This window comes from Mytilus trossulus, chromosome 14 (genome assembly GCF_036588685.1).
Source record: "Mytilus trossulus isolate FHL-02 chromosome 14, PNRI_Mtr1.1.1.hap1, whole genome shotgun sequence".
Lineage (NCBI taxonomy): Eukaryota > Metazoa > Mollusca > Bivalvia > Mytilida > Mytilidae > Mytilus > Mytilus trossulus.
Genome location: NC_086386.1, coordinates 27,292,979 through 27,312,239, shown reverse-complemented (window position 1 = coordinate 27,312,239; position 19,261 = coordinate 27,292,979). Strand labels below are relative to the sequence as shown.

Below are 19,261 nucleotides of genomic sequence, written 5' to 3'. Positions count from 1 at the left end.
CCCGAAACATTGCATATTAAATTCTAAAGAATTAAGCAATTAAAGTACGTAGTGTCAGGTCAGAAATATTGATACCATACCATGAATAAGTGGGTTTATGGTCAATTTATAAAACTATCTGTTATCCGAACATACGGGCATTTTCAAAACGAGTAATCTCCCTTTCCTAGTTACGCCGATTTCCGATGTCAAGGAGGTGAAGCTTTGATGTATAGATAATAGGGCAGATGCTCATTTTTAATAAAGAATTTGTCGTGAATGCACCTGTGTCTTATATTGTTATTTTAATTGAAACATGCCCAAGTCATGTTGTGCAGTTGGTTGTAAAAATCACAACTTGATGCTGAAAAGATTATCATTCTTTAGATTTCCTAGAAATGCCGACAGACAAATTAAGTGGTTAGCTGCACTTAAAAGAGACAAACCAGACGGTACACCGTGGGTTCCAACAAAACACTCAGTAATATGTAGCGAGCATTTCATCACAGGTAATACATTTGAATTTCACTTCATGTTTAAAATGATTATAAATTAATTAATTACTCTGTTTAAAACATACAGATACACCATCTTAACTGTTTTATTTCAACTCACAAACACACACCTTCAAATATTTTTTTTTCAGCACTTACCGTCTTGTTATTTTTTAATTCCTAAAGAAAAAAAAAAAGTTTTTAAAATCCTGTTTTTGAATATTTTTCATTTAATTTAACTTATTTTAAGTCCGTTTGCAATACCTTTATAATTGATGTAAAATAAAACATTTTGAAGTCAAATGGATATTAGAAATTATTTTAATGAATCCCAAGCCATGTGCGATTGTATATCTTGTTTGATTAGCCACGATCGTATTCCTGTTGAAATTAATTGCGATATTAAAATTATAAACATCAAAGATAACAGGTAGATGTGGTCATCTGGCAAAGATAAAATTTAGAATCAAGCTGTTTTTATAAGGTGCTAACAAGTTGATCAGTCTGATAACATACGAACTGTTTATCTTGAATTGAAACTAATTAACAGAAAGGTGATTCTGACCACATTAACATAAATAAGTATTGTGTTTGCATTAAGACAAGTGAAACCCGAATTTTAAATGTTACCTTGAATTTATTGGTCATTAAAATACGCTGTTTAAAATCAAAACAAATTCAAATAAATACATGCACCTCTCGATTTGAACTATTTGTATAGTACATGTATTTAAAAATATATCTAGACTATCTAACCTCTAATCATTTTTTTTCCATTAACTGAATTGAGTAAATATAATATTTCAGGTAAACCAAATGAAGATCACGACCACCCTGACTATGTGCCTTCTGTGTTCTCCTTTGCTGTAACCAATACAAAGACAGTTCAACAGAAAAAAATAGAGCGTTATGAAAACGTAGCTAAAAGGAAAATCCACTTCACATCACCAGATTTAGCAGTGAAAAGGGTGAAATTTGACCAAAATCTTCCAACCCCTGAAACATGTATTATGTATGAAGCAACACCATGTTCACCTTTAAGACAAAAGAAGGAAAATATAGCAACTTCGCCGTTATCACCTATGCCGTATCTTAATCATGCTTTCATGGAATCACCTGCTAGGGGCACGTCTGCCATACACAGACCCGTTCCCTCATCTGAACGGGAAATGATTTATAGTGAAATGGACAACTTACGATCAGAACGAGACCGTCTGATACAGGAAAATGATAAACTCTCTTCTCAGATAACAACGCTTAGACTTTCTTCCTCTATCACTGAAAACAATGACGTCAAGTCCAATTTTTATACTGGTTTGAAGTGGGATGTTTTCCTGTCCGTATTTACATTTTTGCAGACATTTATGACAAGAACGCCTCTAGCAAGTAAATTGGCATTGCGTGATCAATTCTTTGTGACATTAGTTAAATTAAAGTTAGATATGCCGTTTGAGTATATTGCAGACCAATGTGGAATTCCTTCTTCTACTCTTCATGACATGTTCTGGAGGTGGATTGACCTAATGAGTACAAAGCTTGACTTTCTGATACACTGGCCTGATCGTGAAACAATGAAACGTACATTACCAAGTGTTTTCAAGGTCAAATACCCTCGACTAACATGTATAATAGACTGTTTTGAAATATTTATAGATAGACCAAAAAAATTAAACGCCAGAGCAAAATGCTACTCCAACTATAAAAAGCACAGTACTGTTAAAGTTTTAATTGGCTGTAGCCCTTTAGGTTCAATAACATTTTTATCTGAAGTATGGGGCGGTAGAGTGTCAGACACCGAAATTGTGAGGTCATCTGGGTTTATAAGTTCAATATATCATCACCCAGGTGATCAAATTCTTGCAGACAGAGGCTTTACTCTTCAAGACGACTTTGCCAGTGTATGCTCTGCAGAACTTATAATTCCGGCTTTTACAAAGGGAAAATCACAGTTATCTGCAGAGGAAGTTGAAACATCGCGTAAAATGAGCAGCATCAGAATTCATATTGAGAGAGTGATCGGTTTGATGAAAAACCGGTACAAAATTCTACAAGGGACTATACCAATCAATATGCTTAAATCAACCACCGATGAGGCATCCACCAAGAAGCAAGCTCGAATAGACAAACTCGTCCGCATTTGCGGATCATTAACCAACATGGGGGAAGGAATTGTCTACAATGAAGAAAGTGATTAACAATACCTCTAATTTAGAACATCCTTTTTAGAGTGGCTGAATGATAAATGTTTATTATTTTCAAATATTGACTGTATATACATAGTAAATAAAAAATATATGTAGTTCTAGGTTACATATATGCATGCACTTATGATCAATATCTGACTGTTGTTGAGTTCAACATTTACAGCTCATTTCCTACAGCATGTAGAGCAAGGCTTAAGTTAACTTGCTTGCTTTGTTTTCATATTGTACAATCATTAGGATAACACCCAATTAAATTCAAATATTATGTATACAGTTTAACTATGCCTTTGTGTCAACAATTATACAAACAAAGCAAACAAGCCAACAAAGTTTTCCTTTACATGCATTAGAAAATTTGCTGTAATGGTCTCCAAAAACAGAATTGTAACAATAAATAACTACAAAAGTTGAACACTGTTATATACGTCTCTGATGGTGACAGGTCCACATGCAAAAGTATTTATTAAGAGCTAGTAACGGGAATGTTTTTACAGTCTTTACATAACCATTGTCCTTTTGGTATTCTTTTCATTTTTAAACATTTAAGATGATACCACTGAGTTTTACATTGTGGGTTGTCACAACCAATCATATTCTCCTTTCCATCATCCTTTGATCGGCAGTAGCAATACAATTTATCATTTCTCAAAGGTACTTGTTTAATCTTGTTTTCCAATTGTCTCGTCAATAATTCTGTCATCACATGACGAATGTGAAAATCTTTCAGTTTTGTTATCATATCTTTAATGAAGATGTCATTGCGTAAAATATAAAATATCGCTGTTACCTTTGATGTATAAATTACCAAGTCACATAAATTTACATCATGCACGTACATATGAAGCTGGATTTGATAGTAATATTTGTGTGTAGTCTTCACCTCTCTGCAATTAGCCACAATGCAGGATGAAGGGTCTTTTACATACTCCTGTAATGTCGATTCCTTGTGACTGAACGGACATTTGACCTCTATAACTCTATTTCCGTGACAGGAACAGCTGGCTACAGAGTCAGCACTAGCACCAATAAAAGGGGTTTCTTTAGAAATTAGGAAGCCTGCAGAACTCATATTAAAATGTTGATGTTGTGTCTTCATGGTTGCACTGTACTGATGCAGCGCAACTTTTTCATTTTCTTTACCCCCAATGAATTGCAGGTACATGATCAAGTGATTTTGAACTAGGGTTACACAAAGTTTTAAGTAGTGATGGCGCTGGATTGTTGAAATCTGTATGTAAAACACTGTACACTACTGAAGATGTTATTCGACCAATGCGTTGTTCATGCCATGTTAAAGATGAGCTCTGTTTTTGAGTAACATCGTAGATATACATGATTGTCTCTTTATTCATGCTGTAACTATCATTAATTTCGGAGCATTTCCTGCTTAAATCTATTTTTGTGAAGTCTGCATACTCTGTCTTGTACAGAGATCTAAGACATTGTGGTACAATCGGATCTGAGGAAACAGTTTTTTGCCAGTGAAATTTGTCAGAGAAGTTGTCAAATGTACTTAAAACCACAGGTTTGCTGTTACAAGCATGCAAAGTTTGAAGAAGAGTCTGTTGTTCTTGTTGGGTTGATGACAAATGTCGAACTTTTACCTTCTTTGCTTTGTTTATACAGCTGGTTTTATAGAATTGAATGTCTTTTACGGGCGCAGGCTGTACCTTGTTAACGAAATCAGCATTCCACTTGCATGGTAGCTCAGTGCAAAGTTTAGTGGTATATCCCAGTCTCACAGCGGCTTCTACTTTGAAGAGAAGGGCTGCAATATGGGAACATGATTCTGCAAGCCTAAAAAAAATAGGATTTTTGTTTTGCTATCTAGAGATATATGTGTACAGACTACCGGTATTATGACAAGTTTCATACATAAAAAAATATTGTGACCTTTTTTCCATTACTTTTTTCCTGTCTTTACATTAACCGTCGTAAGCAAATCAAAAAAAAAAGAGAACAACCTTCAAAGTAACCTGAATGCATATAATAAATATAAATGATTTCAATACGATTTTAAAACCTACCCTGCCATGCAATTGCAGTGAGCCACGACTACTGAACCATCTCCAGAGAGGGCAACCCATGGGTGATGAGGTTCCTCGTTCAGTCTTTGTGAAGGCCTAACATCTGCTTTCAGTATAGTGTATGCACTGGTGGCAGGTTTATAGCTGTAAACTGTCTGAACCCATCCTGACTGAAAATAGTTGTGGGCATCCAAACTCTTATAGGATTTCATACTTGCTCGGGTAAAAATGCCTGAAAATCATATATTGACTAACATAAGAATAAGTCCTTGCGGCTGGGTGTATTTACTGTCCTATATTCAATTTAAATTTAATAGGTTCCAATATTAACCTTTTTAAAAAGTTCACTCTAAATATGGTACACATATATGTCAAGATACCGGTATAAGCAAAAACAATTTAAATTACTAGAAAAAAAAATAACAGATTTTTGTAAAAAGGCGAAGGCTAAAAGAATTTATTCTGTTCCATAGTACCTTAATCATACAAGGAGCTTTGTACATTTTTTTGTACATTATTTAATTTTCAGTATAACTGACAAATATTTTAAAACACATGTTTAAAACATTTAATACGTAACCTAGTATTATTCCTAATAAATTAAAGTAATATTCTGTAACATTCTTAAAAGTTATTAACTTTTTATTTTAATCTATATCTTCAGCTTCATGTCATTTTAAAAACTTGACACATATCATAATTATAACTTCGTGTATTAATTAAAGTTTACATGGACACTAAACGAATATAATAAATCTATCCTTTCACACCTGACCTGGGAGGAAATCACCCACTGTGCAAAGTTTATTGCCAAAGATGTGTCATCTCATCTTCATTTATAACAACTTCTATCATGGTCCGCGTCCTTTACATTTAATTTTTGTTTTTTTAATCAAACTTAAAAGAATAGAATTATAACCAAATTAACTTTGCTACACAATAAATCTATATTACATATGTATCAATCTGTGTTTAGTTCTAAATAATATCGCCGTGAATATATATTTTTTTATATTTTGTTAGTTATTTCAAGGATGTGTTTATTATTTTTCTGCTTACTTTTAATACACAGAGACATATCATATATATGTTTCATACTAATATTTCACTGCATAAATCGGCACACCCTTATTCTTCAAAACCGGAAAAAATAATTAAAGTTATCTATAGGTGTGCTCAGCTTAATAATTTTTAATTCTAAATACCTGGCGAGTCAATTAAATATGAATACACATCTCCAAACTGGAGATCTGGCCAACAAGATGGGTTATTTTTCCAAACACCTGCAGGGAACTTGTATGGACATTCATCACTGTTAATTAACACTAATTTGGTACTATAACGACCTTGTGCCACACTGTCTAGCTTATCAAAATAATTGTATGCCATCTAATTATTGTTTACACCTTAATTAATAAATGTAAAGTGTTATCTCAATTAACTTACCCTCGGGTATTACCACTGACCATTAGCGGTGATTGGAGTATCTAGGGAAAAGCGTCACCTACAGTGATGCCCGGATGCTGTAACTACCGGCTGCTACGTCACGCCGGATAACAGAATAAGCAACATAATCAGATAATTTTTATAAGAACTGAAAACATTTCTAGCACAATTAATCACATTTATTAATTCGGTAAGTTAATTTTATTTTTTCTATATTTAATTTCTGAAAAGAGATCTGGAAATTTTCCATTGGTAATACAATACATATTATTATTTCTACACGTGTTGTCCGGTCAATACACCTTATCGCTATTTAGTCCATTCCTGGAAAAACAGTCATTTATACAACTTCCTGTTTAGGTCACGCGGACCGATAATGGAGGTCATTAGCAGTGAGCTGAGGGAGGAAAAACTTTAGAAAGTGATCATCAAGAAACTTTGATATAATATGATCCACTTTTTTCGAAATTAAAATTAGAGTAAAAAAATATTTTATTTGAAGTATTTACGGAAGTTTAAACACTCTCATTAAAAAGTATCATGCATGGTGAATTGTTTAAACAGGGTCCCAGATAGCTTCAACTGGATGAAAAAGTTGTGTAATTTTAGAACTTATCCGGAATGGAATAAATAGCGATAAGGTGTATATAAAAATAGCTTTCTGTAATCAAATGAATGAATGTATACATTTCGTTAAAAAATACTTTTAATTCTTGATTCACATTATTTTTTAACCAGTTGGGTTTCAAATTGAATAAATTACCTCTTTTGCTGTTAAATATTTTTCCATAGTTTCTCATGTAAAGTAAACACGTCTGTTTCTCTGAAAAATCAATGAATGAATGAAATAATTTTCCCGTCTGCGCTACCAATCCCAAATGGCATGCTTGAAAACATGGAAATTTAGAAGAGGCTCTCAGCGAGGTTCGCAATATTTCCCGCCGAAATTTAAATATGAAATAGCATTCATATTTATATATATAACACTATTGTATACATAACATATAATACTATTGATTCTTTAGTTTGTGTGCGTATTTTTTGTATTTTAATAATCAATTGTCACATTTACTAACATACCCATTTTATGACTCAATAAAAAAACAATAATTTAACAACTTGATATCTATCGTTGCAATCTGAGACATGTTATCACAGTTATGTATTATATGTCTCTGTTTCAATTATTAACTGGACCCATGCTGTCGTCTACACGAGCATCAGGTCATCGTAAAATTATAAAGGCACTCAGAGGGGAAGCGATGGACAGCCTGACATTAACATAACATACACAATAATTTCGTACTAACACTTTTCACATTAAAATCAAATCATAAAATCTTATATGGTAAGATGTAAGATCATATATAAAGATAAGATATTTTCGAAGAGGGTCATAAACACACAATAATTCTATTAGATAAATTTACGTAACATTTATATTACAACCAAATTTAGATTTACAGTCACACAGGTTAATTATTATATGTAAAAAGTAAATTCACAAAAATACTGAACTCAGAGGAAAATCAATTTGGAAAGTCCATAATCACATGGCAAAATCAAAAACCAAACGCATCAAAAACGAAATGGACAAGAACTGTCATAAAACAGGTTTTAAAATACGTTGTTAGAAATGCCCGGTAATTACACTGAGTCAGTCTTCAAACAGCAATTTTGGGCTACCGTTAGCGTCAACTACAAATGTAGGTTAACATTTTACCGTGATGCGCAAAGATATCCTTATCGGGATTCGTCAAAGGTCTAAAATAATTATCTTTATCGTCATTTTTGGAACAAAATAACAGTTTAACCAGATTCTTCAAATTAAATCAGTCCAAGTTTTCATGCAAAAATATTGTATACCGTTAAAGTCATTTGGCAAGATTTGTTTATGCAAAAATATTTCCGTTTAAGTCATTTGGCAAGATTTGTTTATGCAAAAATATTACCGTTTAAGTAATTTGGCAAGATTTTTTGTTACAGTTATAAAGCTGGTTATGAAGGTACGGTAACTACATCTGTTACTACCTCTTACTACTAGATAGAGATAATAACAATTTTACAATAAGAAGTAGTGAATTCATATAATCAGAGATATAATAGTACATAATTGTACTATATGTCTGTTTAAACTTTAATGAGGGGGAGGACAGGGGTAAGGGAGACAGGGAGAAAGGGGGTAGGAGAAAGGAGAGGAAGGCTGGGAGAAAGGAGAAAAAATAAAATATCTCTACTTTTAAAAAATTATCTAATATTTCAAGAAAAAATATCTCAAAAGGAGATGTTTTATTCTAACGGGAGAAAGGAGAACGGGGGTAGGAGAAAGGAGAAGAGGGTGGGAGAAGGGCACCCCCTGTCCTCCCCCTCTTTAATTGTCATCAGTATCCTTGTGCTATTGGTCGTTGACCGTGTATAGGAGCAATTAAAACAATTTGTCAAGCAAATCGTTGCCAAGAAAAAAATCTTACGTTTTTGTGGATTATATGTATTATTAATATGCAATATCGTATATACTACACATATGTTACTATACTAAATGATTTACTTTATATGATTTTAAAGTATTAGACGTCTATAATCGTGGAATTATTATGTTGACTTCATTTTACTTCCATGCTTTAATCTTCTGATTTTTAACGATCGAGATATGTAAACCATACTTCTTTCGTTAAAACCAACACCTTTGTATCATTTGTCATGCATAATCTGTTTAACCACAATCTAACATCTCTAATGAGCAAAATGTATGACCTCGTATGACCAACCATATGTCATTCCAGCACAACATGTAAACAATCTGTATATATATATATAACATTAGTTGAAAAGTGTTTTTACTCGTCCGATCGGAATAAAGTACAAACACAACAAACAAACAAATTGTTTTCCTTAATTGGCGCATCAATCAACAAATTTAGTGTTAAAAGACGTCATATTAAAAACTCTTGACAGTATGAAAAAAACATGACATTGTACTTGTGCAATGACAAATATAACTATCGAAGGGACGGAGGACCATAAATGTTCATTCCTGTATCACAAAACACTTTTTAGGTCGTAAAATGGTATGACGTTGTTTTTGTCGCCGTCGAGGGGACCATATGATAAGATTTTTCTTGTTAATCAGGAAAAGAACTTGTGTATAAGGGTTTATGGACCTCTTTGAAACTGTACTATGAAAATTCATACAATAGAAAAAGAAAGGCTGGATGATTGGTTTTGGGGGTTATGACCCTAACCGTTTAGTAAAAAAGGGCCAAAAACAATATACTTTTTCTATTAATACTTTGTACAAATTGCTTATTTCTTGACCTACCCGGTATTTCAACGGAATTTAAAAAATCTTTTATATATTCTATTATTTTTATGTTTGGCCAGGTTTTTCTAATTGCGTCAAATATTTAATCACAATCCAAATTCAAAGCTGTATTATCCCGCCTTCTATTGTTTTTTGGTTTTTTTTTTTGTTGTTGAAATTTTGTAGGTAGTTTACATTTGGCAATTTTACAGATCGTGTTGTGTGTGGAATGTTTATTCATTTTTGTCAGATAAATTTTGCGTGTACATATAATTATTTTCATATTTCTTGTCATTATAGAATTTAATGTGAATAGATAGGTAGGCATATACAGTTTGTTTATTCTAATTTGAAATTTTGAACAGACAATTTTCTAATAACAAAAACAGTATGTTGACTTCGAGATGTCTATTTAATTTAGTTTCAGATATTGTCTGATTTAACCTTTTATTGATGTATTGCACGAATTTTTCACATTTTAGCTCACCTGGCCCAAAGGGCTAAGTGAGCTTTTCTCATCACTTGGCGTCCGTTGTCCGTCGTCGTCGTCGTCCGGCGTTAACTTTTACAAAAATCTTCTCCTCTGAAACTACTGGGCCTAATTTAACCAAACTTGACCATAACCATCATTGGGGTATTTAATTTAAAAAATGTGTCCGGTAACCCGGCCAACCAACCAAGATGGCCACCATGGCTAAAAATAGAGCATACATTGTAGGGGTAAAATGTAGATTTTGGCTCATATCTCTGAAACCAAAGCATCTAGAGAAAATCTGACAAGGTATAAAATTGTTTATCAGGTCAAGATCTATCTGCCCTGAAATTTTCAGATGAATCGGTCAACCCGTTGTTGAGTTGCTGCCCCTGAATTGGTAATTTTGAGGAAATTTTGCTTTTTTTGGTTGTTATCTTGAATATTATTATAGATAGAGATAAACTGTAAACAGCAATAATGTTCAGCAAAGTTAGATTTACAAATAAGTCAACATGACCAAAATGGTCAGTTGACCCCTTTAGGAGTTATTATCCTTTATAGTAAATTTTTAACCATTTTTCGTAAATCTAAGTAATCTTTTACAAAAATCTTCTCAACTGGAACTACTGGGCCAAATTAATCCAAACTTGGCCATAATCACCTTTGAGGTATCTTGTTTGAAAAATGTGTCCGATGACCTGGCCACCCAACCAAGATGGCCGTCACGGCTAAAAAAGAACAGGGGTAAAATGTAGATTTTGGCTTATAACTCTGAAACAAAAGCATTTAGAGCAAATCTGACAAGGAGTTGAATTGTTAATCAAGTCAATATCTATCTGCCCTGAAATTTTTAGATGAATTGGACAACCGGTTGTTGGGTTGCTGCCCCCAATTGGTATTTTTTTTAGAAATTTTGCCGTTTTTGGTTACTATCTTGAATACTATTATAGATAATAGGAAAGAGATAAACTGTAAACAGCAATAATGTTCAGCAAAGTCAGATCTACAAATTAGTCAGCATGACCTAAATGGTCAATTGACCCCTTAAGGAGTTATTGTCCTTTATAGTCAATTTTTAACAATTTTCATTAATTTGGTTCAGAAAAGTAAGGACTTTTAACACATCACCATCACCAAAATACAATTTTGTCATGAATCCATTTGTGTCCTTTGTTAAATATGCACATAGACCAAGGTGAGCGACACAGGCTCTTTAGAGCCTCTAGTTTGTTTCTCTCATATGAAGGGCAATCTTTTATTTGAAGTAAAAAGGTTATAAAGAGGTTAAAAACACCGAGAAAACTGTTAATTAACTTATTAACGTCATTAAAGTTATTTAAAGAATGATTTTTGAGTAGCCTATAACCTAAAACGTGACCAAAGATAGATACTATTAAACTATAAAGAAGTGCCAAACAAACAACGTTATATTGCTACATGTTGGTCTTCCAAGTGCTCTACAAAACCTCTTTCGTTATCATTATCAGCATTCTGATCAGCAATCATATCTACGATTCAAAATTTTGTGAAACTAGCTATTGTAGATGTGGCGTGAGTCAGAAGACGTCTAAAAAACTCCAAAGATCTTTTAGAATATGTATATGTTGTACACAAGTTATCATTTTGTACAAATTATAGTTTATAGTTTCATGACACGATAGAATTGTTATTAAATGACCACCTAATAGTAAACCTTACTAACGAAATACAAAAAATATTTTTTTATCATTTTTAGAGTTAGCTATTGAATTATAGAATCTGGAATTGCATCTTCTGTCTTTCACATTTAACTCTTCTTCAAACAATGCATAGGCTAATTACTTTTAGGTCAGTTGCTTTAACAAGTTCCCAAAGATCTATATCCCAGGTGTTTATGAACACTATTTTAGTCATTTACTCAATTGATGTAATAGTGTAAACATGGTCAGCATCGTTGATCAGTAGAATGACTTTGTGAAAAAGTTCTAAACCTAGAAGAGAATGAAACATGAAAGAACAGTGATTTGTACATCAAGTACAATCATAATGGGCTTATAGCTAAGTATGACAAGACATTGAAACACCGATCATTCTTGTCAGGAAGCGTGCGCTGTATGGCCAATAGGCCCAAGAGGAAAATCTTAACAAGAAAACGAAACAGTAATCACCACAACGTGATGTTTGAGGTAAATAAAGGCAACAGTTGTATACCGCTGTTCGAAATTCATCAATCGATTGAGAAAAAAACAAATCCGGGCCACAAACCAAAACCGAGGGAAACCAATCAAATACAAGAGGAAAACCACAACACAACAGAAACACACTATTAAAATGTACCACACACAGAAACGAACGATAATCTAACAATGGCCATTTCCCGGACTTGGTACGGAACATTTTAAGAAAATCAATGGTGGGTTGGACCTGGTTTTGTTGGATGCCAAACCTCCCATTATCTGTCGTTATTACTATACCCCGGTATGATCGCGATCCTCAAAATATGAGACTTAATTGTTCAATTTAACGATTTTTGGGTACCGATTCGGAACAGTTGTATGGATCTTAACAGGATATTTATTGGTCGAAAATTCATATCGAAGCTGTGAAATACACATGTTATTCACAACAACGGGTCTGGAGCTTCACCTTTCGCTTCATGGAGCAGTTAAAATGCATCAAAATACAGATTGCCAGGGGTTTCTTTCATGTTAATGCAAACGCTGGTACAACACTTCTAAATTCAAATGTGGGAGTCAAAATATATATTATGTATTTCCCGATTCAATAATTCACTCATCCTTCAAACGAATGATAAAGAACTAATTTTGAAAACTAAGGTGTACTGTGTGGTCATTTAATAGCAATTATATAATGCTTTTTTTTCACCAATATTTTTTGTACAAGTTATAATTGAATGTCTGCCAATCTTTACAAAGTCAAAATACAAATAATAATTTGTACACAATGATAACTTATACACAAATTATACAATCTAAGACTTTTTTTTATCTTGCAATTGTATTGAAATATTTGACTTTCCTACTTTACAGTCTTCCCCTCCCAAACTAACAGACAAATTGAATTGAAAGAGTTGGCCCTACTTTGTTTCATAAAAAATCAAAATATCAATACACCAAACGAAAGGAGAACAATTGCACTAGGTACAGGCATTTCCTTGTATAAAGATAAAGATAAAGATACTTTATTTCCTAATCATAGGGCTCATAACAAGCATGTAATCACATAAAGTAAAAATTAAAAGCATTTCTCTCCCACTGGCATACACTCACACATACAACTATCGTTCTGATTAAGGATGATTGATTTAACAGTACAACATGTAAATGAAAAAAATAAAATATATAGAAAACGATTGATAAAACCTGTTATTATAGCTAGCTAAACCTGTCACTTGTATGCCAGTTGCATAGCATTCTATTATTTTAACATTAATGTGTGAGCAAACCAAAAATACATGTATTACGTAAATCTGTCTAAAATTGGGGTACATCAGTCAACATTGTGTTATAATCTAAATCTCTATAATACAAAAAAACTATTTCAAAGTAGAAAAACAAAACTGCACATAGACACTCTATAGACAATGTACATAAGCAAAACTGAAAGACAATACAACAAAGAATTACCATAGCACAATGATATAATGGTGGGGTAAATACAAAGCCGCGTCAAAATCATACTGTAAAAAAATGGACTAGATAACTTGGATTCATACTTTAAGAACATCAAATAGCATTTGTGAAGTTGATACGAAATACTTATCAACAAGGTATCTTCTAATGATCTGTTTCTTAAAACTTTTTCTCAAGAAAAAGACGTTCTTTGACATAATCTTGATTCATTAACTTTCAGCTAAGACACTTGAGTACGTCTGCTTAGAAAACATTTTCCTTTAACGCAAGACTGTCAATGATCGAAGTTTAGAAATTATCCATGGACCCCATCATTGTATACAACGATCATTTTTGAAAAGCTTTTCGCAACTTAATGACAGGATAAAAATCACTTCATTCCTTATTTTAATAAATGTATGAATATTGTAGATATTCATATATATGGTTCATATTTCAATAGATGACAATTAATAAAAGTGTTGACAATAAGCTCATTCCCAGAGTCAAATGTAAACTTTAAGTACTTGGTAAGCGTTTTGTGTACATACCGGATGATAAAATAGTCGCCAATGTTGTATTGCTATGATGTAAATAATATACGGAAGTTCGTAAAAATTAAATTATAATTAATTCCTATAGTATTCAATGACGTACACTCCACGAAGAGTCACATTGTCGACTTTTACATCAATACCACTTCTTAGCTTCGGGTCTCGTCTGGACATGTAAACAACCTAAGATGTATTGTCTAAACTACCCTAAAATATATACTTGATCAATTAAACGGTAAAATTATTCGAAATGTTTTTTGTTTATTTTACCTCAACCCATTGATTGCATTTTCAGTATTTTGTAAAATTGTCTGCATTTTCGGCTTTAAATGTTCTCGAACTTCGTACTAGATTTTGCCTTCAAATGTTTTCATTCCAGTGAGTCTCATGGCTAAATTACAAGTTTTGTATCTTTGCGAATACTTATCAAAGGTACAAGACTTACAATTGTATACGTCAGACGCGCGATTCGTCTACAAAAGACTTATGAATGACGTCCAGATCAAAATAGTTAAAATGCCAAATAGGTACAAAGTTAAAGAGCATTGATGAACAAAATTCCAAAAAGTTGTGCCAAATATGGCGAAGGTAATCTTTGCCTGGGATAACAAAATTCTTAGTATTTCAAAAATGTAATACTTTTTGCAAAGTTTCTATAACTAATATTTCTGTCAATTGAACAACTGGTATATCTCAGAAAAAGCGTCCGAAAGAGACAGACCATATCAAGGGAAATACATACGCATAAAAAAAACCAGACACAAGACAAGCAACAGAAAACTAAAGACAGAAAAATATGCGGCCAACCAATTATTATAACATGCTTATAATGACATTTTTCAGAAGTCGTATGTTAATACTGAAATGTATTCTAACTTGGGTGATGTTCTAGTTAGATACTAGTTTGAATGATCCTTTCAATGCCGATGAGAGTTGTACCAATTTGTTTTTGCTCTGTACTGCACTTCCAAATAAATTCATTCACAGAAAATTCCCTCTGGTATCTTTCATCCTCCTTTGTATGTATATATATGGTCATCAACGGCGTCATATCTAAATAGCAAATAGGCTAAGGTAACCTATGGCTGGGATAAGAAATCCTTAGTTTTTCGAAAAATTCAAAGTTTTGTAAACCGGAAATTTATAAAAATGACAAGATACTAATGATCAAAATGGTGAAGACCCAAGTCTTGTATACATTCGATGCCCTAAGTTTACTTTCGCGGTAGCTTGATTTGTCTCTCCGAAATCAGTTAAGGAGGTTTGCATAAAGGTTAACTAATGTTACCTTCATTTATGGACGAATTCGATAACATTTCCTTAATTAAAAGAAACATTTAATAATGCTTTACACCACATTGAAGATATTTTTAATTCAAAATTCGTTAGTTTACTCCAGTGAATGAATCTAAATACAAGTATATCAAAAATGAAAAGCAATAATTGACCTTTTAGAAATTGCTGTTTCACAAAGGAAAATTCTGCATTAAAATATCACCGGCCCAGTAGTCAACACTTCGGTGTTGACATTCATATCAATAATGGTCATTTTTATAAATTTACTGTTTACAAAACTTTGAATTTTTCGAAAAGCGTTGAATTTTTCGAAAAACTAAGGATTGTCTTATCCCAGGCAAAGATTACCTTAACCGTGTTTGGCACAATTGTTTTGGAATTTTTGATTCTCAATGCTCTTCACCTTGTGCGTTTTTGGCTTTATAAAAATTTTGAAATGAGCGTCACTGATTAGTCTTATGAAGACGAAACGCGCGTCTGGCGTACTAACTTATAATCCTGGTACCTGTGATAACTATTAAAATACAATGAACGAAAAAGACGATGGCGATGGCCCTTTTGTTCTTTCTAATGGCGATCGACAGATTCGATTTAAAGTGTAAAAAAATGAATTTAGACTTTGACTATGAAAAGAGAAATGACACATAATGAAAAAAGAAGACATAACTTCAGTAACTGTCATCTTTCAATTTTTTCAATGGTCTATACAGTTATGACGTCCATTAGACATTCGACGAGAAGAGAAGACATTCACCATTACGTATACTAGGTGCACAAGTGATTTTGTAAGTAGCACGTCCATATCAAATACATCATGATAGGAAACACATGCTCCTATGTTTGAGTGCTTCTATGTACAAATAGGAAGTTCACAATGGAGAAACGGAAGCTAACTTTTCATTTGAATGTTTGTTAAACATCGTCACTCTTTGTAAGTAGTAAGTGAAAGTCTACAACAGTAGTTTATCTTATTGCATTCCATATTTTACATAAACACTTAATATGATTGTGCGTTCTGGATAATTCAGTGAAGGGATGTCGTGGATAAAGCATGTTGAGGTTAAAGAAAATTGCGAAAAGCACACACTCAATCAAAGTGGTTTACCATTATTTTTTATAGATGCATCACGTATAATTGTTTCTGTTTGGCAACTTAAAAAGGTTTAGACGCCTAACCTGTCAGATCTTGACATTATGTATATTTTAAAATACACCTTTTTATTGTTTAAGACTTAACGTTTTGGTCCAGATATCGTTATTCGTGCCGTTGACTTGCTGTTCCATGTACGTTTTCTTCATATCTAGTACCGGTAATACCAACATCATCTTCATTAGGCTGTTTTGTTATTCTTGAATTCCCTGAAATGCACCCTTTCTGTACTATTTAATGTAATATACAACTACATTATGGAGACCATGATCGGAACTTGACTGTATACTTTAGTTTTGCTTTTACAAAAGAAAACACATATTTTTTATCTAATATCAATCGTTACTTCACGTGTGCGATACCATTTCAAACCCACTGCAATTTTATAACGACAAGAAATTCAGTTTGTATCGATGTATGCAACACAGATATGAAAACTTTTAAATCGCAGGATGTGCAGCTTTTTGTTCTTCCTCTCATATGTATTGAAATTGTGACAGATATCCTGTTTATCTCGAAGCTGTCGCGGAAATTAGGTCTGGGTGTTTGAAGGATTTGCTGTACACTTTACGGGATGTTACGCCATTATATGTCATTGATGAATAGTTTTGTAAAATCTTTGACGTAAGGCAAAACAGAACAAATCACAAGATAGTGTGACATTAAAGTGGAGGATAAAAAGGCGAAAACAGGAATCATCAGACATCCATTGTTATCACATAAATTTTTATTGATTTTATAATGAAAGAAAGATGCCATGTGGACAGAAATCGTGAGACACATGAGATTTTATTTCTTTTGTGATCAAAAGGTAATGACTTCGCCTTCAAAGCCCCACTGTAGCCGCCTGTGGTAGTGGATTCAGACAGATTAGGGCTACCACGATTGCGGACTACAAAACAATAATATATCTTAATTTGATTGAATACAGCAGTAATGTTTGCCTGTATATGCTACTGATAAAGCTCTACCAATAACGTACCAACCGACGCTACCACTCTATATGGGCTGTCTATTTTTTTTTCAAACTATTTTGAATGTAATGTTCAGTATGTGTTTATACATTAATGAATTTCAAAGCTGTTATCTCATACGTTAACATAGCTAGATCAGACTTTGATGTGTAATATAAAAAAGAAGATGTGATATGATTGCCAATGAGACAACTATCCACAAAAGACCAAAATGACACAAAAATTAACAACTATAGGTCACCGTACGGCCTTCACAAAGGAGCAAAACACATACCGCATAGTCAGCTATAAAAGGCCTCGATAAGACAATGTAAAACAATTCAAACGAGAAAACTAACGGCCTTATTTATGTAAAAAAAAATGAACTAAAAACAAATATGTAACACATATACAAACGACAACCACTGAATTACAGGCTCCTGACCTGGGACAGACACATACATAAATAATGTGGCGGGGTTAAACATGTTAGCGGGATCCCAACCCTCCCCTAACTTGGGACAGTGAAATAACAGTACAACATAAGAACGAACTATAAAAATCAGTTGAAAAAGTCTTAACTCATCACATAGACAAACCAGATGCTCCGCAGGGCGCAGCTTTATACGACCGCAGAGGTTGAACCCTGAACGGTTGGGGCAAGTATGGACACAACATTCAAGCTGAATCCAGCTCTAAATTTGGATTGTGATTAAATAGTTGACACAGCATAGGTTTCTGACACAGAATGAATGTGTTCTAATTCTCAAAAAAATGTTTGAAGACATTTTCTTTTTATTTATGAAATTTCAAATAAGAAAAATTGAACCCATTTTTTTTTCTTCACATCCCCCTTTCCCTTATTCCAAAACTGATCTCAATTAAAATTTCTAATGGAGTTTGCAACAATAACTATTCATTTCTAAATACATCATAAAATATTAAGATGTAAAAAAACTGCTTGTTATCACTGAATGGTAAAGATTGTTTTAATCTATCAGTTGGTAGAAAAAGTGAATATACATTGCATATTGTACATAACAAAGATTTAAGTTGATTCTGGACAAAGAAAGATAACTCCAATTAAAACATTTCTTGCTATTGCACAATGTTTTGCAATTAGATATTTCTTGCTTACTATTCTAGACAAAGAAAGATAACTCTAATTAAAAAAAAAATTGCTATTTCACAATGTTTTGCAATTATATATTTCTTGCTATTGCGCAATACTGTGCAATTGAAAAGACTTGCTATTGCACAATACTTAATATAATAATTTTAGATCCTGATTTGGACCAACTTGAAAACTGGGCCCATAATCAAAAATCTAAGTACATGTTTGGATTCAGCATATCAAAGAACCCCAAGAATTCAATTTTTGTTAAAATCAAACTAAGTTTAATTTTGGACCCTTTGGACTTTAATGTAGACCAATTTGAAAAAGGGACCAAAAATTAAGAATCTACATACACAGTTAGATTTGGCATATCAAAGAGCCCCATTTATTCAATTTTTGATGAAATCAAACAAAGTTTAATGTTGGCCCCTTTGGGTCCCTTATTCATAAACTGTTAGGACCAAAACTCCAAAAAATCAATACCAACCTTCCTTTTATGGTCCTCAACCTTGTGTTTAAATTTCATAGATTTCTATTCACTTATACTAAAGTTATGGTGCGAAAACCAATAAAAATGCTTATTTGGACGCCTTTTTGGCCCCTAATTCATAAACTGTTAGAATCATAACTCCCAAAATCAATCCCAACCTTCCT

At 32.9% G+C, this 19,261-nt stretch overlaps 2 protein-coding genes across 2 annotated transcripts in view; both read left to right on the top strand.

The window, feature by feature from the left end:
- LOC134696162 (zinc finger protein 330 homolog) overlaps positions 1-19,261 on the top strand; it is a 310,551-nt gene that overhangs the window by 85,630 nt on the left and 205,660 nt on the right. The window lies entirely within an intron of this gene.
- LOC134696404 (uncharacterized) lies at positions 141-2,936 on the top strand. The gene is made up of 2 exons (XM_063558182.1): positions 141-488; positions 1,281-2,936. The coding sequence occupies exons 1-2, from the start codon at positions 296-298 to the stop codon at positions 2,666-2,668; spliced, it is 1,581 nt and encodes a 526-aa protein (XP_063414252.1). The 5' UTR covers positions 141-295; the 3' UTR covers positions 2,669-2,936.

Coding starts and splice junctions, on each gene's coding strand:
- LOC134696404 (XM_063558182.1), top strand. CDS start 296: ATGCCCAAGTCATGTTGTGCAGTTGGTTGTAAAAATCACAACTTGATG. Junction 489..1,280: donor TAGCGAGCATTTCATCACAG/GTAATACATTTG, acceptor ATAATATTTCAG/GTAAACCAAATGAAGATCAC.